Source organism: Eufriesea mexicana, unplaced genomic scaffold (assembly GCF_001483705.2).
Source record: "Eufriesea mexicana isolate 0111107269 unplaced genomic scaffold, ASM148370v2 scaffold5385, whole genome shotgun sequence".
Classification (NCBI taxonomy): Eukaryota; Metazoa; Arthropoda; class Insecta; order Hymenoptera; family Apidae; genus Eufriesea; species Eufriesea mexicana.
The window spans coordinates 124,514-148,851 of NW_016913312.1; the positions used below are offsets into that span (position 1 = coordinate 124,514).

General features: G+C 46.7%; 3 protein-coding genes across 4 annotated transcripts in view; 2 read left to right on the forward strand and 1 right to left on the reverse strand.

The window, feature by feature from the left end:
• Positions 1-287: 287 nt before the first annotated feature.
• Positions 288-3,560, reverse strand: Adar (adenosine deaminase acting on RNA). 2 transcript variants are annotated; one of them, XM_017906349.1, is made up of 8 exons: positions 3,033-3,560; positions 2,883-2,950; positions 2,740-2,800; positions 1,710-2,540; positions 1,214-1,599; positions 827-1,121; positions 577-767; positions 288-500 (listed from the first exon to the last, which is right to left on the reverse strand). In XM_017906349.1, the coding sequence occupies exons 1-8, from the start codon at positions 3,082-3,084 to the stop codon at positions 402-404; spliced, it is 1,983 nt and encodes a 660-aa protein (XP_017761838.1). In that variant the 5' UTR covers positions 3,085-3,560; the 3' UTR covers positions 288-401. The 2 variants fall into 2 exon arrangements, with proteins under 2 accessions (XP_017761838.1, XP_017761839.1); XM_017906350.1 differs by lacking the exon at positions 3,033-3,560 and having other exon boundaries at positions 2,614-2,800; positions 2,883-2,903.
• A 2,613-nt stretch (positions 3,561-6,173) lies between these two features.
• Positions 6,174-6,891, forward strand: Obp9 (odorant binding protein 9). Its single transcript, XM_017906359.1, has 5 exons — positions 6,174-6,227; positions 6,304-6,361; positions 6,441-6,635; positions 6,717-6,781; positions 6,852-6,891. Exons 1-5 carry the CDS (start codon positions 6,174-6,176, stop codon positions 6,876-6,878), a joined length of 399 nt encoding a protein of 132 aa, XP_017761848.1. The 3' UTR covers positions 6,879-6,891.
• An 8,339-nt stretch (positions 6,892-15,230) lies between these two features.
• Positions 15,231-24,338, forward strand: part of Dop1R2 (dopamine receptor 2) — a 59,212-nt gene continuing 50,104 nt past the window's right edge. The window contains exons 1-3 of the mRNA XM_017906342.1: positions 15,231-15,247; positions 15,311-15,400; positions 15,527-15,723. Coding sequence (XP_017761831.1) covers positions 15,231-15,247; positions 15,311-15,400; positions 15,527-15,723 — 304 coding nt within the window. The remainder of the gene's footprint in view (positions 15,248-15,310; positions 15,401-15,526; positions 15,724-24,338) is intronic.

Genomic DNA, 24,338 nt, shown 5'->3' on the forward strand with positions numbered 1-24,338 from the left:
CGAAACTCGTTACTTTTTACTTCGTCTAACCAGTCTATCAAAATTGTCGAAATTGACATCACACTAACGATTAAGATTAAAATTCGAAGTATCGAAAGTCACGATAATCCTATATCTAAACTGAGCAACTATCGAATCGTAAAACCTTCGACGGCTCGAAGACAAGATAGCCACCAAGGGCTATGTGTTTCTTTACACTTTGAACACGATGTATACGACAAGATCGTACCACGCAAAGTCCCCAGACATGCGTGAGAACCTATGACTTATGCTTTACTGATGCCGCATTCTGCCATATCATAACACGCTGAACGAGCGATCTAGTTTGCAGTAGGAACTACATAATCTGACACCTGAAAAGCTGTATCATCTGCCGAGATCATATCGTTATCCTGATTTAGTCAGATATCGACCTCAAACATATCTTGTTCGATTGGTTTTTTAACCCAACTCCCAAGATGTGCCTTTACGAAAGCTTCCTTCAACTGATGCTTGGCAAGCTGTTGCGGAGAAAATTTAAACGAAATAATCATGAACACAACTCGTAATGAACGTAACGAGAGTATTCTGACTTACCGAGTAATTCTGTACGGAAGATTTAGCCTCCAAGTAATGACGGCACTGATTTTTATCAGCGTCGTCTATAGTGTCAAGTTTATCTAATAAATTGTAAAATCTTCTGAATAGTCCCTGTTTGGATATCCTAGAGGGTTTTCCTAATTCGTCTTTCCCAGTAGTGCAGTTTATTACTTCAGCCTCTGGTTGACCTGTAGAATAAATCAAATTAAAATGAAGTTTCTGATACGTCCCTTATTCTTCTACGTACCGATTGTCCAATTAACGCTGTAATTAGGTGCTTTTCCAGGTTGTCTAACTTCGGAAGATGTGATAAGACTCATTAGAGGCTTATTAAGTCTATACGGCGGCGGTAATCCCTGAATCGTGTTTTCAATACGTCCGCATACCGCTCTGTACATATGGCTTGGGTTCAATAGACTGCCAAGAACGATGCTGTGGAAGTAAATTGGCTCGATGAAGTGGCTTAGAAGTGCACCTTGCACACCAAGTACGTTCCACCGAGCTATTTTGTCCGAACACGACATCGTCAGCAGTCTTTGGCCCTATAAGTTAAAGTAAATATTTGCGTATCAAAGTGTGCACAAAAATAGGGAATATTTGTTTCGTGACAAGTTCGACATAAACTATATCATACCATAAGTACACCGTCCCAAGTTTGGATACCTTCGCTGCTTTTTACAGGAATGGTACCTTCTCCAGATTCTATTTTGGTTCGCAATTGGCCTCTTGCTCTTCGGTTTGGATGTTTGTCAACAGACTCGTTCTCTTCATGGGGCGAAAAAATTCTGGCATCACCGCAGGGAGCGGTGTTTATATATAAATGAAACTGAATGCCTTGTTTTAATTTGAATCCCTTTCTTGCTAGCTCTAAAATAGACTCCGTGGCACGGTCCTCTGTGTACAGTTCCAATTGCTTATACAAATACTCGCACAAACATCTCCTTGCCACCACTTCGGCATGACAGTCATTCAACGCACCACCACTGACGCTCAGATGCTCTCCCGAAACACATTTGGTACCTTTTATTTAAGATAAATATTAAAATATAAAAATTTATGCAATTTTAAATAACATACAATTTCAAATGTAATTTATACACAAAAAGGCAATCAGGAAAACTATTCCTCACCGGTTGTTACGCAAATTAGTTCTGCATCTGAACCTTTGGTTTGAACGATACCCGCTAAAACTTTACGTCGAGCGTGTTGCGGTTTCGATTGAATTAATTCGCTAAATTTCTGATTTACCATTTTTCCAATTTTATCGGCTAACATTTGGGGTAATGTCATCTGATCTTGCCAATGCCCGCTACTGGAAAAGGTTGGTAACACACGAACTGGAAGCGGTATGCAGAATGACGAACTATGAACGTTCCTTAATTTAGCTAGTGCTGCTTTACTAGCTGCAGCTTTCGCTAATTTTTTACTTGGTCCAGTTCCCTCAAACGTTTCTCCGTCTATTGTTACCGATATTGTAAATTTTGCGTAACTTTCTCCATTATCAGATACGCATTTGTACACTACACCAGGATATAGTTCGTTAATAAGTGCTACAGGCCCCTTCTCTAAAAATTTATTTGTGCTTTTTGGTTCTTGGGTTAAAGTTTTGAAAGCATTGACTAGATGATTATCACGTTCTGTGACGTCGCTTGTAAAATCTGGTTCAAGAGGAATAGAAGGTTGACAAGTGTTAATTGCTTGATGAACCTCTGGTGTATTTCTGAACTGAATGATATTTCTTAGAGCAAGCTCAGCAGCAGCATGTTTTGCCATTTTTTTGGTACGTCCTTTGCCTTCGTACGTTTGTCCATCTATTTGTACAGCTATTGTAAATATTGGCGCATGCGTTGGACCAGTTTGATCAACAACTTTGTATACTGCGCCGGTTTTTAATTCGTTCAGGGCACACACTGCATTCTTTGGCTGCGGATTCTTGTGGCGCTTCTTGGGATTACTTGCACCTGACAAAAATAATGAAAATAAATTAATTTGCTTGATATATTCTAGTAGGTTTCTGCTGAAAAGAACTTGAACCTGCAAGACTTATAAGGTGATCCGTGTTCTGCTTGTTTCTACCAAAAATCAACTTTAATATGCACATGCGTAACAACTAAGTGCCGCTCAATTGCATGATATAGGATCGTGCAAGCAGCCACTGACCTTCTGGTTCTGATTCGGCAGGTCTCTTCAAAATTGGTCTCGATATATTTGGCTGCTCCATCTGCGAAGAGGACAACAAGCCACTGCTATGGATTCGAAACAGGTTTCTGTCCCAAGAATAATCTTAGTTAACTGAAACTCACCCCTGTCAAGTGTCCCTCCTGCAATCCCTCCGTGGGAGATGCAGCAGTGACCACGGATGTGTTGCAGTCTGATGATTAGAATAAAAGATACAAATATGAATATCATGTACAAGATAGCTGAATAAAAGAAACGATATTTATATTTCATACTTGTTTCGTTAGTGTCCTTGTCATTATTCACTACTGTCAATCCGTTCGACATTTCTCGTTCAACAGATGCGTTGAAAAATACACCCAAATATTAGCGTAGCTAGAGAGGGTGGTAAAGGGGGTAAACGGCACTTTTTTGAGGGGGTAGCACTTTTCACATGAGGCACAATTCTATTTTGCTTTTGTTCATGTTAAGTTGATGACCTTTACTATTCGATTAATAGTTAGCTTTTAACAACTACACCTATAACCGTTGTTCAAGGCTTGTAATATTTTCACTGTATTGCAAGTGACAGCAAAAAGCAAAAGTTCTAGCTACGCCACTGCACCCAAAAAGCGTGCACTCGTCTCGAAACACTGCACCGTTACATTGATTTTAATTATGCTCGTATCGTGATATGTCCGCAGCGCCACTGCTGTTTTTTCCTAGACTCAACATAATCCAATTCATCGCGCGTCCACATGTATCGTAGAATGTTTTACGAAAACGATACACGCGACATTGCTTTACGTTCACGACACGACAGAGAGAAATGTTCGACCGTTGCGTATTTTAATCAATTCTGTTTACTGCGCAGAGTACTGCGCACGTAACAAGGAAACTCGCGCGGAGGAGTCGATTTGAAAGCAAGTCGAGACTCTTCTGTCAGAATCAGCGTAACGATGCACAAAAAGATTAAGGTGCAACGAAGACGAATATAAAGACACGCGAATATATATGTATACATAATATTTTGTTTTTATCTCCTTAACAATCTTTGAAACTAACCAAAAATAAAGCTGAATGATTATTACGGGCACGTGAAGAATCTGTTTCCCTTTTCTCATCTTTCCTGAAATTATATATATATATATATATAATTATATGCTTCGCATATGAGTTGAAAGAATTTTCATAGCAAGAATTTTCAATACACACACACACACACATATATATATATATATATATAATTTACACATGAAACCCCGTAAAAAATAATACGCATACGGGAAATGTTTTCTACTCAGAACACGAATCACTTTATTTATATTACGACAACACCATTATTATTCGTATGTATAAATAACAATAAAAATAACGAACATAATAAAAAAAGAAACACTGAAATATGCATAGCTCACCGTTTTTTTCCACTTTTATTATCAATGTTTGACTAATATCCGGCAAAATGAAATCTATTACGAAAGGAAATAATACGTAATTTGTCAACACAGAAATTTCTATGCAATTATTCGACCATTTTGACATTACTATGCTTTCTTCCTACGAACAAATACACTGTCATTAGTCAGAGATTAGTAAATATACAAAATTGTAAGGAAATTAGTTCACCTTACTATCCACAATTCGCGGCACAAAGTTCTCTATCGCGTTTATCTGTTTTCGACGTTTCCGTCTTACGTTTCTCGTTTGAATCGTTTTAATGTTCATTCCAGTAGATAACTGTGATTTATCGATGCACAATTTACATCTGTTTGCATCACTTGCCTCTAGAATGTCGATCGAAGTCTCAGTGTTGCAGCTCTTGTTATCCAAAATAATCGATCGACAAATTGCACATAAATTCTTCTCTGTCATCGACAATTTTTCTTTCTTGTTCTTGCTCGCTATAAATCTTACTTTTTTCCGAAAATTACGAACACTCTTATGACATGGATTGCAACATTTGAACGTCTCCATGATCGTTTATTTCACGACGAACGCGTATAGAAGTGTCGACGCATGAAAAACTCGTGTCGAATACTGACATGGGATATATGGAACTGCAAGGTAAGGTTCTGCACGAAGTATACATGCTATACAATGACTAACTGTTACTATACAAAGACGAAATACGCGAGATAACGGCCGGAAGTATCGTTCTTTAACTGCCGGGGTACTTCTATCTATCTGCAGGAGTGATATGATAAATCATAAATAACGCGTATCTTTCTTCTATCGTTCGATTAATTAACCATGGATTATTTCGAAATGTCTGTATCAGTTGGACAGTTTACTTTAGCTCCATCTAGCCGGGTGCAACAAAGTCGCAGTAAACCCATAAGGCGGCACAGGCTTTGAATATACATACATCTGCCATCACGCATAACCGGTGCCTCCTTTTTCATAATGATTCTTTGTTTTTCTGAGTAGACTACGCAGCGGTGCGATTTATTTTCCAATAACCTTGAGCGATTATATTATTTTTTTTCTTTTTAATTTACATTCGTGATAAAAAATATGAAACAATACGTGATATACGTGATCATATATAGTGTGGATCCACGGAATAACAAGGTTGTAAAGTCCATTGAATATCGAACCTCAACAGATGGAATGAAACGTTTCTTGTATATCGTATAGGTTAGGATCAATCGTCGATAATCGATACCTTGCAAAATGAAAGGAAATGCGATAGAATCTTAATGATAAATAAAACTCGTGACAGATAAAGATATTTTCTATGCGTCTGAAATATCTCGGTTGATCGAAGATTTATCTCGTCGAGAAAAAGTTTGCGAGCTTTTTGTTTGTCCTACGGAAGACAAATTGACTCCGCGGCAATTGGTATGCCGAAATATTCATGCGATTCCAAGTTTTTTTCTTAGAAAAACTTGCGCGTTTTCATTCAATCCTCCTTTCTTTTATTCTTATAGGAAAAAAGAAAGAAGAAAGGCGAAATTCTTTTAGTTTCTTTGACGCCGGAAGTTATTTAGCGTGACACGCGCCACTTCCGATACTTAATGTATCGCGATTTATCCGCGATACACTAGCATCTGACAGCCCATGATTAATGCATTGCTTCAGCATTTGTCAGACGGATTATAGCTGATCGATTCTCCTATACCTGATAGATTATCTCGACGAAGAGTGGACAAGTAAATTCGATAAGTCGAAGTTGTATCTATCTACTCTGCGCAGCATGACTAAGATACGTTTGTCATTGATTATCGAAATGCTTTGAATTCGACTTATTGATTAATCGCCAAACGTAACTACGAGTCACTTTGGTCTACATAAATCTGGACGTTTATGCGAGTGGCCGAATAACAACAGGCTGCCGGAGTTGATAAGCTTCCAGTCAAAGAATCCTGGTTGTGCCTTCGAGGTGGTTCTAAATCGTTCTTCGTGGATTTAGCTCGGAAGCTCGGAAAATAAATATGTTACGAAATTACTATATCCTTTTCGTTCTGACGATAATTCTTCTCTTGTCGGTAAGCGATTGTTCTTCGAGAAGCGAGCAACTGAGAGAAATTTCTTGAAGCTTTGGTGTTGGTTCTCCTTTTTCAGTATTCCGGAGACGCGGACATTAGGAGAGACTGTCGCAGGGAGTCGAAGGTTTCGTGGGGTACTTTAATCAGCATCCATAATTATAGACTGAAAGAGTTCAGTAATAAAATAGTAGCTTTCGTCGTTGTACCTTTTAGCCGCATTACGGAGGATGAAGTCGGGAGACCTAGAACAAGAAGACCAAAACTTGAAATGCTACTTGAAGTGTTTCATGATGAGGCATGGCATTCTGGACAAGAACGCGAAAGTAGACGTACAGAGAGCACTTCGACATCTACCGCGAAGCTTGCAGGACTCGTCAAAGAAATTGTTTAACAAGTGTAAATCTACCCGTAAGTTTTTCACGTTTTTCTCGATAGCGAGACAAGCTTCCCGATATCGCGATTGGTTACATCGAATTATCCGTTTCCTAGAAGGAAGCAATCCCTGCGACAGAGCTTACGAGATGGTAAAATGTTACGTCGAGCATCATCCGGAGGTAAACGCATTACGATTCGAATGAGCTTTCGTTCAGCGAAGACACACTCGCAATGCAATTCTCGTTACAGATTTTGCACAGCGTGCCTTTCCTCTAAAGCTACCGTTGGGGGGCGGCAATCTCAGGAAGACAGCCGAGTATTCGAGGAAAGAAGACGTTATACCGCTTGCGTGTAATCATTATGCAATGATGCATGGAAGAAAAAAATAGAGATGTATGCAGAATGTGAAGTTGATTGTAATTGGAGGCTTAGCAGCGAGGAAACCGTGGAGAAGCGATTGCCTTAATTACGCGCACGCGAATCCCGTTGAATCCCAGAGAAAGTTTCGTTCGGCGAGGTCTTCATCGACTTCTCGACTGCTGGCAAAGTCTATTCTCTGTACGCGCAACAAACCGGAAGGAAAATCATTCAGCGAGCGATCGAGCGAAACTTCCGACAGCGTTGCATTTTCATCGAGATACTGGTATCTTGCGGAAATTAACTTCCGTCAACCGTGCTATTTTTCTCGTGCTCGCGACTGTAATACTCGAACCTCGTTTACGTGTCGTTGTTCCTCGAGGATCGATCGTCGAGCAAGCAGATTAAGATCAGCATCGGAACCCGTCTTGTTCTCGATGCAAAAAGAAATCGCTGTCTGTAGGATTTACCGTAATCTAACCAACGCGACGACCAGATGTCGGAAAGAAACGCGGCTAGTTTCTTCGGGCTAGTAGTATGCACGTGCCTCGGAGCCGACTTCTGAAAACGTGGCTTAGGTCGCGTCTATATTCACCGTGGTGGAACTGGGTCACAGTTCTGCCCATCGGGGTATTAAAACAATCCCTAAGCTCTCGGCGCGGCCGGAAAAGGGTGCGGGGGCCACGGGGTGGCGTGGAACAGTGGGCGTGAGCCACGGGAAGGGGCAAATAACACACCGAGGGAGGCGAACAACACGCGTAGGAGAAAGAGCAAGGGTGACTCTAGTGGAGAAAAAAAAGGAGGTGGTGCCGGTGAGCGGGGGTATAAGTGGCAAAAGTACGGCGAAAAGCGACGAGGCTAAACAACGCCGAGAAAGCGAACGACGAACGATAATGATGCACCACTCGACGTATCCTCTTGTTTCCCTTCTATTCGGCTTTTCAGTGGGACGATTCGATTGTTCGCTATCGGGCAACGTTCCGTACGATCACGGGATACTTTAGTAGTAGCTCTCGCGTTAACCGTTCCTCGTTGAATTTGCCAATGGCGCCTGAGGGATCTCGAAGATTGTAAACGACTAAAAGGGAATATTCAATGGAGTGCGAATCGCGTTCGCTTCTCCTTTGATAATAGCTCCACCGGTCCGCGATGATTTATGGTTATACGAGTAAGGGAATTTCCCAACATCCTCCGTTACTATATACGCGTAGCGTACGTATTCGCGTGAGAGAATAGCCGGGAAAATTGAAAGTTTCGAAAGAACGCGATACTGCGGAAGAACGAACGACCAGACACTGCGAGGGTTGAAATAGGAGGGTAAGATTTTGGAAAGGTTCACCGTGTGAGGTACGCGGCATCGTGTCTGCTTTACAAAACACCGTTATTAAAGCAGAGGCAGGAGGACAGTCAGGTGGCGAGCTAACCCTGTGATCTAAGGGATCTAGCAGCTAATCCTCGGTCGCTGGATTAATCCGAGCTCACCGAATTTTCCGGCTCGTCGGTGCACGGTCGTCGAGAAAAGGAACGTTCCCGATTGGCTATTCCTCGCCATACCCCCATTCCGTTATCCTTTTATCTCGATGTTCGCGGCATAAACTCGAAAAAATGTCTTCTGCTCCTGGTAAGAAGTTCAAGCGACCAGCAAAACGTTCCGAGCTCGTGGTGCCCGAGTTTTCCGCCGTTGGTCGATGACGTTGCGTTCAAGTTCCGTTTATCTCTGTCACCGGCCGTGAGAGTGCAGAAACTTCCAGGCAACGTTCTCGTTTTGCATCTTTTTCACGGCCGTGAGAACGGACGCTGTCGTTGAACGCGATCGATCAAAGGATACGTCAACCGATCGTCCGAATAATTCTCCAGGTTCCGTGTAAGAGGTTCCCCGCGTGATTCTGTCGGTGGCAAACGTTGACGAGGATTTCGTCAGACATCGTGCTGATGCAAGTGGATCAATATTTACGAAATCGAGAGAAATAATCCCCGATTCTACAGGAATCGGCGATCCAATATTTGAAAGACCATGTATCGAAGTCTCAAGGGAGTTGCGAACTGCGAAACTCTGCAGCTGCTGAAGGTGTGGCGGCTGCTGCTGCCGCTGTTACTGCCTGTAGCCAGTGAAAATTATGATCGTTCCGGAAACTTTAAAAAACCTTCCAGTTTCGAATCGTGAACATTTGGCGTGAAAAATCGACTGTTCGGAACTGGAGATCTTAGTTCCTATCGCAGTTCGAAAAGAACGAAATCGAATCTATAATCTGTCGTTCGATAGAGCACCCTCGAGCCATTCTAGTTTCTTCGAATGGATTTTATCGATTGGCAAATCGTAATCGTTACGTAGAGATTTTCTGAAGAAAAAAACGAGAGAAAAATAGCGCTTGTCGCTTTAGTTATGATTCATAGTTGGTCGATAAGACAGGCTTACGTAGAACTACGTGTCCCGCAGACGGTCAAGAAATCCCCGGCAGCAATTAGCGAGGAAAAAAATCAAGGGGAACCCCAGGTATCACGAACGCGTCACGTTCGATTGTAAATCTGTTCCGCGTATAGAACGGAATGGAGAAAAAGGGGATTTATCACCTGTCAGAAGAGAGCCTGATATTCGATTCCCCGGCGAGTCGAGGATGGTGGCGTTACCTGGCGCCTTTCCAACAATGTGTTCACACTTTTTACCCTGCGATAAATTCCGCGCCCGTTCCGCCGATTGGCCAACCTTTCCTCGATCCGCGACCACGCATGCTTTGTGAAATCTGCGATCCTGCAACTTCTTCCTGCCTCGCTTTATGGATCACGATCCACCTCGGACCCCCGTTCCGTTCTACGGCTGGGTGTAACCGGGAAAAGTTAAATAGGATTTGCGTTCGGTTACGGTCCTCGTTTCTTCTTCCTTCTTCCATCATCTCGCAGCTCGTTAAAATTTTATCTGCATCGAATTTCCTTTTCATTTTCCCACGTTTTTCCGTGATCGTGTATCCCCCTCGCCAGGCGCCATTTTAATCGGTATTTAATTTATTCGTTAATTAATCGACGACCCGCAGTTTCGCGTATACGACTCGGTTCTTCAAGAGAAATTCAATTCACCAATGATGCGAGTATTATACGTTTGTCAATCGCGAGTAACCGCGGTGCAAGTACATCGCAGTGTATCTACACCGGTGACACGTGTTTAATCATACATCGATGAGAACAGAACGTTCGATTATCGGTTCGAACCGACGTCAAATCGTTTGATTTGTAAACCGAACCGCCTCTAGATGTCGTTCCGACGTTTGCAAACATTTCGCGGGCACGTTTGCACACGCGAAATATCGGACGAAAGGTGAAATATCGCTCACTCCTGGTCGATCGCGTCGTGTCGCGTCGCGACCAACAGTCGAACGTGAGAGAGTAAAGTTCCCGTGTTCAATTACGATAGCACAGATTATTTTAGTTGGAGGAGCTTCGACGTGTCTTCGAAGGTAATTCAGCGGAAGGCCACGTCGAAGATCGTCGGGGAAAATGAAGGGGAAAATGAAATTCTCCCCATTGTACGGGAAGTTTCTCAATCTAGCTGGACGCGACTGCCCTTTTATCACGCCGGTAATTAACTGCCTAACAATTTTTCTCAGCTACAACGCTCAATTTAAACTTTATTAATGAAGGGTCCACGCCTCGTTAAGCCGCCGCCCTTAATGACGAACGACCGTCTAATCCTACCACGATTACCCGTGTTTATCTCATTTCCGCAACCGAAACTACGAAATTTCTGCAATATTTCTTCGATATTTCACCTTTTCAACGCGAATAGGGACACCGAGTAGGCAGAGCCCAGACCTCCGCGATTCTCTTCTCCTGCCCCAATCTCTGGAAATAGTTTTTTAGCCTAGTTGAGCAACGATGATGCCAGTGTTACAGCCCCGTACTTTATAATTGTTGAAATATTTGTTTTCGTGGGATGCCAAATGAACCGAGATTAATTCGATCGATTCACGGGAGGAGAAACGGAAAGAACCGGGTGCAGCAGCCTCTAGTATGCTGGTAATCGGGTACAACGTTCGTGTACATCGTGTCACAGTTTCACATCGGCAACTTTGTACATTAATTTCACCTCGCTTAAACCTGCCATTCCCAGATTTCTCGTGCACTAGCTTATAGAATCCCACGTTATCCAGGTATCCGTGAGATGCTTTAGTTCAAGGGCACAATAGCATCTCGGAATCCATCGTATTTTCTTATTCTTCGTCTTATTTTTCTTCCTTTCTATACTCTTTCCTCGCGTGTTTTCTGCTTTCTTTGCTGCCTTTATTCGCTGCAATTCTCTCTCTTTTGCTCTCTTGATATTCTTAGACTGCGGGGGTTCCCTTTATTGCTAGGATTCTTTTTTTTATCTCTAAATTACCTTCTGCAGTGGCAATTTTCTCTCGTCGTTACAATTCCTCTGAAAATTCATTCTCTGACCCCCGCGATAAGCTTGTTTTCCCAGATGTGTTGAAAATCCGCCGAGTGATGGATTATGGGTCCTATCAGCGACGCGGGGTGGACCTTGTCCACAGGTGTATAGTTGAAACACAGATGGATTCTCCTTCCCTCAGGATGTCTCACGGTATTCGCGTATTCGTCAGGGCTGCTTCCGAAGAAAGTGACCATCTTCTCTGACCGCAAAAGATGGACGCCGTTCACGTCAGTATACCTAAGAACATCATAGAAATGTAAATAATCAGGTAGCAGTCGTTAGGAACGATAAAGGCAGAAAGCGACCACTAATGACGTGTAACCACCGAGTTGACCAGAGGTAATCTTAGGAGGACACACAAAACACACGCTTCTCATCGGATACTCGGCCAGGAGACAAGAGCATTGGTCGCGAAAGGCTAACTTCGGGAACTGTGGTTTATGTAAAAATCGAAGACCTAGAGAAGCGGAGGATTCGAGCATCCCCGTGAGAAGACACCAAGTGGCATCCCCATCTTTTCGTGAACCTCGGCCAGTGATATTTAACTTGGAACAGCACCTGCTTCCTGGCAAGCACACCGTGGTCGATTCCCACTCGAGTTGGCTTTTCTTTAACAAAGTACACGAAGTTTATAAAGATCATCAACAATACAAACTTTATTTCCGTCCGGTGCGTATTAATCACGGTAGATGCTAATTTTTGTAATATCGAGGAAATTATTAGCAATTTCCCAAGGATAAACGGTGGTAATTATTAAGAATTGATTAAAAATATCGAGTCTGAGACAACTCTTAGTCTATTTTTCGACAATTCTACTCGACTTCTCACAACGTTCGACGCTATACAGCTCTGTACAACTCTTTTTCTATTTCTTTTTCTTTACGTGGAGGAAATCCTCGAACGATGCCTCATCCCCTCCCACCAGTGGTATTTACGTTGGACCTCATCTACGAACCACGTTTCTCACACGTCAAACTCGTGTTTGGTCTAATTTCCTTACCACGAGTCTCACACGATATCGTAGGCGACCGTAAATGCTAACAAAGCGATTTGTTATCGAGTTGGAAGTTCAGCCTTCGTATCCAGGGCAGGTGTTTTCGAGGAAAAAATTCGATATGCGGCTTTCGATACGAGCGCATCAGTTGCTTTTAATTTAGAACCTCGCTGCATCGCGTTATGCTTGGCGTCGAACGGAAGCAGCTGGGGGAATAGCAGCAGGGATGCACGTGGAAACGGCAGGGCAGAGCAAGGAAGATTTATACCGTAGCAGAATCGCGAACTATTATAGCCCTTGCTCTGCCCGTTCGATTAATGCTTGGAATTTGTTTTCGTCGAATCCCGAAGCTTGTTCGAAGGTTCGCGAAAACAGGGTCGTACCCATAACGTCGAGTTTCTCGGATCCATTGAATCGCGTCCGTGAACTACGTGTCTTCCCGTTCGTTGAACCTTCGGAGAACCGTGCTGGTGATTCGAATTGGTTGCACTCGTGCCGCCATTTCGCGTTTATTTCACCCTCTGCGAACGGGGTTCGTTCCGTTTCGTCGATATCGCGGTATTCTTTCTTCCCCGCGACCCTATTCCCCCGCTGGAGAATAAACGCACTGGCAAAGATTTGTGTACCTTTAATTCTCGCGTAATTGAAATACTTTATCGCGTCGGGAAATGAGCCAGGCAGGCGAACAATGCGCGCGTTCGTGTACGCGTTGGTACACGCGTTCCTTGGCACGGAGGATTTCGCTTTAATCGTGGATTTAGCAAAGAAGCGTCGCTATCGACTGAAAGGCGGGCGACTTGTAACAAAATACAGGATCAACCCTGTGACCCAGTTCCCGGGGATGGAAGTGGTGGCAGTCAGCTGTTCGAAAATGTTCATATCGGGCTATATGGGACACAGGATACACGCGAGCACCGCAGGACTCTCGAAAACTATTTCGCCAAGCGGTTCACGTACAGCCAGAACCGTGCCGTATTTCGGTAATACCGAAAATATTGACTTCCAATGGAAATTGATTTAAATATGCCACGTGCACGGTTCAATGGCAATCCTACAGGCTGCCTTCCCATCCTTTTTTCCACGCTCGTGTTTATTCGGAACCGTTGAGAGGGTTTATAGATTTTTCGCGTCGATTTCGCCAGATAAAATTTCGATAATAAAATGTGGCAAATAAACGCGGCAAATGTGATTACCTCTCGTACAGCGGCGACCGGTATCCATGGAGCGGTTTTTGCTTGGCAATAATAATTTTTCGCTGCTTGACTTTTTCGATCGATCGATCGAACGGCAAAGTTTCGTTCCGTGTGTTCACAGCACTCGAATCTGTGGCGAAACCGAGTGGACTCGAATCGGCGAGAGGACTTCCGGGGGGAAAAAAAGAAATTGAACGGCTGAATATCGACAGTGCGTTTGTTCCTGCCAACGGTGGTACCGATTGAACTTTTTGGCCGGAGAATCTTGAAAATTCGCAGTTTATTCGACAAATTCCCCGTCTTTTTGCGCGCCGCTTGAAAAGCAAACGGATTCATCATGTGCGACCATTGCGCGTAAGTGTTGGACGCAAAGGGGGGCAAAATAACGCAGGATATAAGTAAAAAGTATACAGAGCTGTTACGTTTCGTTGGTAGGAAAGTTACGAGTCAAAAGGGATACGCGGGACAGGTGACGTGCAAATGCGAGCAGTGAGTATACTTTGCAAAGGACTTTTTGATCTTTCGAAAGTTGCGCATCGTAATAAACTTGGCATTACGTTCACAGCGGCGACAAGAAGAACGGCGAGGGCAAGGATAAAGACTACGGTGGATGTTGCTCGCGAAAGTACGATCATTGAAATTTCTCTTACCTTTCTCGTATGTAAAACAGCTGACAATGCTCCTTGCTACCTGTATGGCCGCCGGCATGAAAAAATTTGTCAGAAATCTACATGCTCGAGAACTATGCAGCTTAAAGTAGTCAGATTTAGGACAGCGCCGGTGGTTTAATTAGACACTTAAGTCGCGCGTTTAATCGAATTACCCGACTGAATGTGCAGAGAGAGAAAGGCAGTCGGAGGATGTTGCGGTTCTAAATGCTGCGCCGGAACGCAGGAGCAAGGAGGGTGTTGCACCGGAGGTACAGAGCCGAAGGAACAGAAATCTTGTTGTGGCCAGGATAACTAACCGAGTTTCCTCTTAAGGAAGCCTTTAAGAATGCTCTGGCTTCGAAGCAGACGAACAACCGGTAAACATTAGAAACGATAAGCGTCGGGCCGGCGGCCATATAGGGATCGTGCAATTCGCCATCGCCACGATCTAACCAATTTTCTCACGAAATTTCCAACAAATTTTCCACCCGACACGATGCGACACGACGGACACATTTCCCCGAGTTATTGTCCGGAATTTTATCCTCTAGTCGAAAATGTCGGTAAACGAGACGTTGTATGAGCGAGGGTTATTACGTTGGAATTAGGGCGTCGTTGACTTTAAAGGGGAAAATTCCACGATTCCCAGGGAAATAGGATGCAAATTGATGTCGTTTTCAGAGCGAGAGAGGCGGCCGGTGGCTGTTGCATGTCCGGTTGTTGCAAGGATAAAGCGAAGCCGAAGGAACCGGATGCCCCCTCGAGATGCTGCGCCGATCGGAAATGATGTTCCCTCGTTCACCCGCGTAACTTTTGTATCCCACTTAACAATGTAATCCTTCGACCAAGATAATAAACGATTCTTCCACGTACATACGCCTGTTTACGTCACTGTTTTCCAATCGAAACTCATCGCGCGAGACAAACGAAAGCTACGCGTCCCAAATCGTCCGAGCTACTCTCACCGACGCGTCATTCGGCCCCCGACCAACCTCCAAATTCGCAAGTACCATGTGCGACCATTGCAGGTAACCTCTTTCAGATCCTACGCGAAGCCGTGTCACGCATGCAAATTATTCGCACGCTTTCAGAACCTTCAAGCCACTTTTGGAAGGGCCGGATCCTAGGAGATTCTACGAGAAGGACAGACCGCCAATCGTCAGCAAATTACCGATGATACCGTGAGATCGATTTTTCCACTAATACTCTTCGAATTTCCTCGTGACGAAGTTTACCGAGGAAACGAGGATCGTTTCCACGCGCAGAGACTAGTTACCAGATAACGAAGCATTTACTATTTACGACAGGAGAGCCGATGCTCCTGACACAGGCTGCTGTTCCTGGAGGCAGACCTGCTGCGACGGAATGTGTTGTAGTCGTGTCGGAAACTGCTGCTCGTCCCAGCCTGAAGCTCGATACACCCCGCCCGAAAAACCGGCGCCCGCTCATGGTTATGGTTACGGCTATCAGCCGGCTATGTCGAGTTACTCCCTTGGAATGACCGGTAAGTGTCGTAACATTTGCAACGAATTCCTCCCACTCGGACACGTTAATGTCCGTCCTTCCGACCGAAATTCGGCGGCAACGTGGACAAAAGTGTCCCTAATTGAGCGGTACGTCGTCTTCATGGCGACCCTTTGCTAGCTACTTCGCAGGTGGACCCAGTGGAAACGAGATCCCTTATGTTCGCATGCTCGTAAAGACGAACGGGGTTTTAGAACGATCAAAGACACGCTATTAAAAAATGTCCGCAATTCCCGGAGGACGTGCGAGCAGAAGGATTCTGGCTCACGGGTCTTTGAGGAAAAGCGGATTTTCTAGGTCGCTGGCCTGCCACTTGAAACACGCATTCCGGTTTTATTTCTTTCGCAATTAAAATCAACTTTCGGCTCTTTCAAAGTTTCGAGATTCCTTCGCGTCCAGCGAGAACCTCGACGCGTTTAAATTTCTTCCGGACGACGACGTCGAGATAACGTCGCGGCACCGGAAACGGATGAATTAATTCGCTGGTTGCGACGGTAGGCTCGACCCGTCCACGTCCATGCCAAGATGTTAACTTAAACGAGCTTTCGAACAACCTGTTCGCGCGATAACCGCCATGGATAATGGGATTACGCGAATCGTCGCAGAACACGAGCTAATTCGACAAAAACTCGAAGGAACTGGGATCGATTTATGCAAAGTGCCGAGCAGACCGAGTTAACCGGAACCACGTCGAATCGTTAATCGATTAGCCTTGGTCTGCTTGCTACGTCGCATTAGCCAAACCGTATCAGTAACGACCGATCAAAGAGGAAGGTTATCGGGGACCGTGTTTAATTTTCTCGCTGTTCTCCATGGTCCTCGGCACACGTTTGAACTATTCTGCCCGTCTAGACACTCGCTCGTGTTTTTCTCCTCCCCGCGTTCCCTAAGGCTGCGTGGTGGTTCGTTCCAAGAACCAACGAGTTTGCAGGGCTTTTCGTACTTAAACGATTTTTCTTATCAGCCGCCACGATGCCGGACAGAGTACCCTGCAGGAGTACGCGCGAGGAGAAAAAGCTGCCCATGTGCTACGGGGGTAACTGTCAGGACTCCACGGAGGGCACGAGCCAACCGGACCAGAGCGAATCGACACCGAGGCAATCTGAGCGATAGAGAGGGATCCGGCTCGAATTGAAACGGTGGTCGAGAGTGCACGACCTCCCATTGGAAGATGAAGTCGAGAAAAGTGACAAGCGACGTTCCCGAACCGGATGGAAAGATTCGCGAGAACGATTATTGTTTCTTCCTGGCACGCGAAACTTCGTTTTTGACTCTCCGCTTCGAAAGTATTTCCGGGGTCGAAATAAAATTTCCCGTGGGATGAAATGAAATAAATTGTCTCGGTTTTCCACTGATTCGCGGGCGAAAGAGTCGGGTCGGTTATTGGGCACGGCAAAGAGAAATTGCGGGACAAAAGGACAAAGGACGCGCGATCAGAAGCCGGCAAATAATTATACGCCGTAGCCAATGTTAATTTTACCTCGCGTCCAATTATCACGTGATCCTCCTACCCGAGCGTGTGTCGCTTGTTCGACGTTTAAAGATTTATCAGCGAGGGCTAATTTGTCGTCGCGCAGGGTGTACGTTCCGCTCCGTGACAAAGGATCCGATGAAACTCTTCGGTTACCATATACCTCCACGCATCTCGTAAATTTCTTCGCGAGGCAGCTTGCAACGATGAGAATAGCCGGGTAAAGTATAACCGCGACGTGGGACGGTCGTAATAGCCGGTTGCTAATTGTACAGCGAGGCGTAAGGGATGACGAGACGTCGAGCGAATGGGCAAACTTTCTCGCACACGCTTTCTTTCTTCCGAATCTCGAGGAGCGTGGGTGGTGGTGGTCGAGAAGGACGGAATTAATCGTGACGGACCGTCACCCTTAGCGTTAAACCGGATTCCCCCCAAAGCCACTAAACCGTGGCCCAATTCACAGTCGGGTGTCCATTCATCAAATCGCAAGACCCTCTTATCGACTCGAAAATAAGTGGAAACTGGGCCGAACTACATACTGGTGACCGTGCAATGACGCACAAGACATATTTCCGGCAAACAAGACGTACAAGAGCCGCATCTCGCCAGACCTTACAACCTTCTTCGCTGCGGCATTCGCCTCCGCTGCGGATCTGCTCGCGGTATCGTTGCATTTGATTTTCTAATTTGCTCGTCAAGCAAACACGCGTCAGGACGCGGTTCGCTGTCGAGCTCGAGGAGACCGCGAGACTCGAAATTCTCCAAGAAATCCCCGCTATCTCTGCCAGACACGCTTTAAGCTCCGCGTTCCCGCCACAGACCTCCGCGACAGCATCAATTTGCTTCGAGGCGATGCTTTATGCATCGACTGGGACCATTCCGGGATACGTCCAGAAAGCTCCGGTTGCTGCCAGAGGTCGAGGAGAGTCTCTCTCTTTCTCTCGGATGTCGACTGGCGAATGGCGAAACGGCGCAGGGAGGAGAGAGAACGAAAGGACGAAGGATGCATGGAAGATTGGGAGAAGGTGCGGGAAACGGATGCGTGCAGATGCAAGCGCAAAGAGCGATCGTCCACGGAATGGAGTGGCTGCTGGACGGAGGCAGAAGTGCGTGAGCATCGGAAGGGCGTCGCGGTGAGGGTGCCGTTGAATGCTGAGCGCACGCGCTACGGGAACAGAGGTTTGGGGCCACGCGGCGGCACCAGTCGCTCCTCTCAAACCGCGAAACACGTCCCGGCGCCCTCGAGGACGAGAATCGCGAGAGGCCAGCTCTCTCTGTCTCTCCCTCTGCCTCGCGCGCTCTGTCTGTCTGTCTCTCCGTTGTTTCCGTTACCCCCGGTACGTCGCGAGACATCCGCGCGAGTCGTGTTCGTGTGCCAGGTGAAAATTCATTCCTAAAGGAGTTCTGTCGCGCATCCACCGGGCCCCGTATCGGTATCATGACCCTGTATCGCTCGTACGGGTGCCCCCGGCAAGGACCACGACCACAGGATCACGACGACGAGGACGACGATCCCGACGTTTCGTCCGTCGACGAGATTCAGCGAAACGTAGCCGCGCCGTAGACTGACCAGTGCGTGTGCATGTGTGTGTGTATGTCGCGTGCGTGCGTGCGAGTGTGCGTGCGTTTGTCGAACGGAAAGGTCGACCTTGGTTCACCGGAAGCGGCGTGCACCGCAGTCACACGGTGATTAACGCGTGTTCGAGGTGCTAACTTCCTCTCGACGAAGGCAAAGAAAGTTTCGGGGCAACGGGGATACAGTGGCGGTCGTTTTTGGCGAGACGCGATAGGTGCCTTCGTACCACTTCGGGGAGCTACCTGTTCCAGATAGCAAGACTTCCCGTCGTAGTGTTCCGCTGGAAGGAAGCTCTTCCAAGTCCTCCGACGCAAACCGCGCACAACCTTCGGCTTAATTAGCCATCGAATGAACCGACCTTTCGTTACGAGCTCGCTGTGAATGTTAGTGCTCGCTCGTTAATTGCGAGCAAATTAACCGTTATCAAGATCGCCGCGTACAACGACGACCGCTCCGAACATCGTTGCTTGTACCGGCTTGGTCGAATTCGTTTTTCCGCTGGCTGCGCTGAGAGATTAGCCCGCGCGTTCCTCGCACGAGTTCCAGGCTAATGGCGGCGAGAGGGTAGGCGAATCGGGGGATCCGCTGGTGTTTGTTCGTTAAGTATTAATCGCTAACGAGACACCCGCGGCGGATTAGTTCGTTAGCGACTTATAGTTTGGTCTTTGAAGGAATTAGAGCTCCTGACTGCGTTTAACGCATCGATAAGTCTTCGTCGCGACTTTAACGAGAATTCCAGTCTGCCCCGACACTGGGCCCGATCGCTCCTCGCGTCTATCTATCGGCTGAGCGCGGATGATCGACGTTCGATTAATTAAAAGTTTTCCACTCGTTCGTGCAATCCTCTTGCTCGTTACGCGGATCTCCGCTGTTTCCAAGTACAAGCGGAGGATTTGTTCGCGGACTTGAAACCGATAAACGAATCGAAGATTCTTCCCTTCGAGTTCCCATCGGAGGAGGTGTAAGTTCGGGAAGCGAACCTTTTCGGGGATGCGGAGGAAGCTCTCTCGGAGCATCGAATTAACTCATCGCGAAATGCGTTGGAAAGAACAACGAAAGGCGAATCGAAATCGACCGATATCGCGCCACTATCGCCCGCTGCCAAATAGCTAAACTTCGTTAACGAGAAACCCCGGTTTCCTCCATTCCCAGTCGCGGCCTGGCTTTGTGGAACGACCGCCCGGAGAATCAGCTTTCTTAAGCTTGAAAAGGGTAAACGTTGCCGCCATCCTTTCGTGGGATCCTGTTTACCCAGAGGAATCCCTGGTACGCGGCTAAAATTGCCTCTCCCCGAGCTTTACGTCAATTATCTCTCGAAGATTACGCGGAACGACGCGTAAAAGCGTTGCTCGCGCGACTAGCGCGACTCGCCCGAGTGTCCGAAGGAACGAACGCGCGCGTGTGCCGACTTTTCCAGCTGAATCTTGTCGACGGATAATCCGCGCGTTTCCTTCCACCCCTCGTTCGTTTCCGTTCGAGACGCAACCCCTTGACGTGCCTTTATATCGGGACACTTTCTTATTTTTCCACCCTCGAGGTTCCTTCGTCGTTCGTCGATCGAACACGCGCCTCTATCCATAATGTCTGACGTTGTTCAAAGGGGGACGAACGATCAGGCCGCATCGTCCAAGAATCGGGGTGGAAACGGGACTGAGAAACGAACGGAACGTTGAACGAACGAGAGAAACACCGTGAGACCAGGACGAAAGTCTGTCGAACGAAACTTGGACGAACCACGATCGATCTCCGAAAGAGAGGCTTCATCCTCGAGCTTCATCGTGATCGAGTTGCTCTTGTCCCGGAGGAACGAGCGGGTTCTCGACGGATTCGTGTTTATACACTGTGTGATTAGTCGTGGCACAAGACGCTGATTCAGTTTCCCGCTTATCTCGTTGTTCTCGCGGACGATCGACCACCGGGGGAAGAGAACACCGGAACGAGTGTATCCAGTCGGTTTCACGTGTTAATTAAGGATCATGTATCCGCGGTGACTGCAGTGCTAGCGTTTTCCTGTGCTAAGTAAATACTACCCCGAAATTGAACGTATCCACGAACGGGGGAGAGCGATTAGCCCGGGACTGAATTATTTTCGGGTTTAATTGTGAGTCCTTAATTGAACCCTGCGGAACGATAAATCCGAGTGGCGGAAGTACCACTGGAGGCGGCCGGGAGGAGGCTGATGCTCGACTCGTTCACGGCACTCTGACGTCAGGTAAATCGTCCTTTTTTTACCACCTTTTTCATCCCTATCTCGCCGCTGCTTTTCCAGTATTTGGTACCGTCTTTGACAGTATCGAGATCGGTATTTGTTCCCGGATCGTTCGCGTCGCGTGATTATCGTCGATCGGTGGCGGAGAGAACCACTCGACTGTTCGCGTGTCGTCAACCCTTTGCCAGCGACGGTTCTTTTTTTTTCAGCGCGACGAATTACCGCGAGAATTGCCACGAAAATTACCGCGAGAATTCGCACGCTATCCTTAGGCGGTCGGGAAGAGCAGAAATGCCGAATCGGGGAAAAGATCGCGAGACGTATCGTGCTTGGATCAGCGAGGCGGTATTTTCTCCTAAAGAAGCACGACTCGCGAGTACATTTCCAATTTAAATTACACAGGGATGAACAATTTGTTTCGTTTTTTTCCCTCTTTTTCCGGCTTTTCGCATAATTCGAGCCGCAACGGAGGTGGTTTCGGCGAAGCCGCATTATGCAAAGTGGACGGCAGGTTCTATCGAAAAATCGGGCAACCGAAACGAAACGCGAGCACCGTGAATCACGCGAGAGGAGGGATGCGTCGAGGAAGAGGAGTGCTGTCTTTCACGCTTCGTACCGACGAGTGCCCTCGAGGGTGGCGCTCCAGATTTTTCGCCCTGATAGCATTGATAACGAAGCGATAGGGAGAAGCGTTTTCGTGGTTCCATTAGAGCGGATCGGTCTAATATCCCGGGAGTAGTGCCAATCGGGTTAAGAGTGTCTCGAGCAACGTCGATTCGATTCGATAACGGCGATAATTTTCGGTTAATCCAGTGGCGTAACCTCGCGCGTGCATAAATGCAGCGGGGGATATTCCTCGTTAATTCGGCCGGGAAAGTTCTCGCTGGTGCCTGGTGAATTTTCTGGCCGGTAAACGGCGAGATTAGCCGGCCCCGATGCCTGGTACCTCGTTGTCCCGGAGATGCCGAGTTTACAAGCTTCCCTGTGTGGCCCGTTCGATGGCCGATAAAGCGCGATGCACGCAGCTCGGCGCTGGCCGAACACGCCGTCCAGGGAGCACAGAAATTCGGGTCGTTACAGATTTATGCGACCCGGACGCCAGATTTTTCGACTGTTAATAATCCGCATTGGTGCGCTTCCGCGTTATTTTCCTTTTTTTCTTTTCCACCCTTCCGTGCGGGCAGATTCATGTGCCCGAGAGTTCGCGGCGTCGATTCCTCTTCCGTCAGACGTGCGTTCTTTCCCCGCCGTTTCTCGTTTCGGGGCACGTTTAACCGTCCGTACAGATACTCGCCCGCGGCAAAACCAGATCGCGACGTCGTTTTTAATTAACTCCGTTGTAATTGAGGATAATTGCCGTTAACGAACCTTGCGCAACCGGTGTTCTTGGGTTACATCGTTCGATCACCCCGTCGTTTCCTCTGGCTATCACGAACCCGACGAAATATCGCAGCTACGAATCATAATTTCTCGCCGAGAAGATGACGATTCATCCCGGGATCAATGATTCTTATTATTCTCGCGCGACCGGCAATTAACGAAATCTCGCGTTTCGTTTTAATTTCGACAGTCGACGGGGTGAACGCTTACTTTCGAACGAACCTCCTGATTTATCCTGCTAATCTCTGGTTTAATATTCCTAAGGATCCCGGCTCCAAGAGTTTATTCCCAAGTTGCATTAGCATAAGATAGCAACGGCATAATTCGCGCGTGCAGCAACGAGACTCGCGATAGAACCGATGCGAGGGATGATTTTAAATTAGCCCCGGAACCGTAATTGTAACGAAATCGAGACAGCCAGTAAACGGATAAAAATTTCGTTTCGCTTTTTTCTTTCCTTTCCTTTGTTGTTCTCCTCGTTTGCCCGCCAGCGAAATTACAACTACAAACTTTCCTATATGAAACCGCTGCGAAATTTTTATGCGATTTCCGTGCTCCCGTTAATCCGTATAACTTTCGTTCGAAACAATTTTTCGAATACCGTTCGCGTTGAACATCACGGGAAAGTAGAGTTTCCAGTAGCGCGTCTGACCTTAGACGGTCCAGTTTCCCTTGCGCGAGACCGTGTACGTATTCGCTCTCTTTCGAGTCTCTTTCCAGTTTCTTTCGAGCTTCTTTCGAGTTTCTGCTCCCTCGCGAAGGGTACAGGTTAATAAAAAGCTTCGAAACGATATACAAATTTCGACGTTCGATCTCCTTTCACGTCCGTTTTATGAAACGTCGAGGAATCGGTCGGTCTGGGGCAGGAGCCGAATAGAATCTAGATTCCGCTGACTTCCACTCGAGAGTTCTTTCAATAATCATCTCCGGAATAAGCGCCCTTTAAACCGGGTGGCATGAACGTGTTCAGATTTACGAACGACCCTCCTTCTCCAGTTTCGCGAGAGGCGAAACTCGGGATTCGTATCTCCGTCGACGCGAAGGGCACTGCAGCCACTCTTGTACCCTCTTTTACCTCGTCTCTCCCGTACCGTTGTTTCTCCATCGCAGAAACGAGCAAACGAACTACAATTTAACGTTGAAATACGCTCGTGGTGCAAACAGATACATCGAACGAAGTTAGCGAAGGGGTTGCATCGATTCCGCTAGTTCCTCCTATCGGGAATCGTGTTTCATTAGTACGCCGGGGCAACATGGGGTATTTCATTCGCGTTTTCCGACCAACGCGACGGGGATCGACCTTAAATCGTTCGCCTAAATAGAAACGGAAACGGAAGCCGAGCAGCTGCGAGAGAAAAAGCACTCGACGACGAACCGATGCCTGGCCATTGACACTGGATGACTTCCGGTGTGCATGGAACGGCCGGTCAATCAGCCGCAATCTTTCAATTGGCACCGGCCGTAATCGAGCCTCGTGTAGATCCCTCGCGTCGTCCACAACGACTCCCCTAATCGCCAGTAATCGCCGATTCTTCGCCAGCTGCGACGATAACACGGTTTCGCCGCGACGAATGCGCAGTTTCAGCGTGCACGGAGAAATTTCACGCTTGTTATCCAGTCGGCCTAGGTAGCACAGCGTCGCGATGCTGTATCTCGTCTCGGACCAGACACTCGGGCCAGTATTGCGTCATGGGTGTCCAATCCGAGGCCCATAGCCATTACCGATGAGGCCCAATATGGGATTGTACGAAACAGTGTCAAGGTAATTTCACGATGCTGTCCTCGTAATAAAAAGAATCATAAATGTAATATGCGATTCTGGATAAGCCTCTAAAGACACGTAGGATCTGGATATATATAGTTCAAAATGGGATTGAAGAAAGAAAGTGGTCGGTTAAACAGTGATATATGTAAAAGTAAAAGTCAACGCGAAGCAATTCTAAGCAACCCTCGCTACGA

Coding starts and splice junctions, on each gene's coding strand:
- Obp9 (XM_017906359.1), top strand. CDS start 6,174: ATGTTACGAAATTACTATATCCTTTTCGTTCTGACGATAATTCTTCTC. Junction 6,362..6,440: donor GGAGTCGAAGGTTTCGTGGG/GTACTTTAATCA, acceptor TGTACCTTTTAG/CCGCATTACGGAGGATGAAG. Junction 6,782..6,851: donor ACGTCGAGCATCATCCGGAG/GTAAACGCATTA, acceptor TTCTCGTTACAG/ATTTTGCACAGCGTGCCTTT.
- Adar (XM_017906349.1), bottom strand. CDS start 3,084: ATGTCGAACGGATTGACAGTAGTGAATAATGACAAGGACACTAACGAA. Junction 1,122..1,213: donor CTTGGGACGGTGTACTTATG/GTATGATATAGT, acceptor TTTAACTTATAG/GGCCAAAGACTGCTGACGAT. Junction 501..576: donor CTTCCGTACAGAATTACTCG/GTAAGTCAGAAT, acceptor TCTCCGCAACAG/CTTGCCAAGCATCAGTTGAA.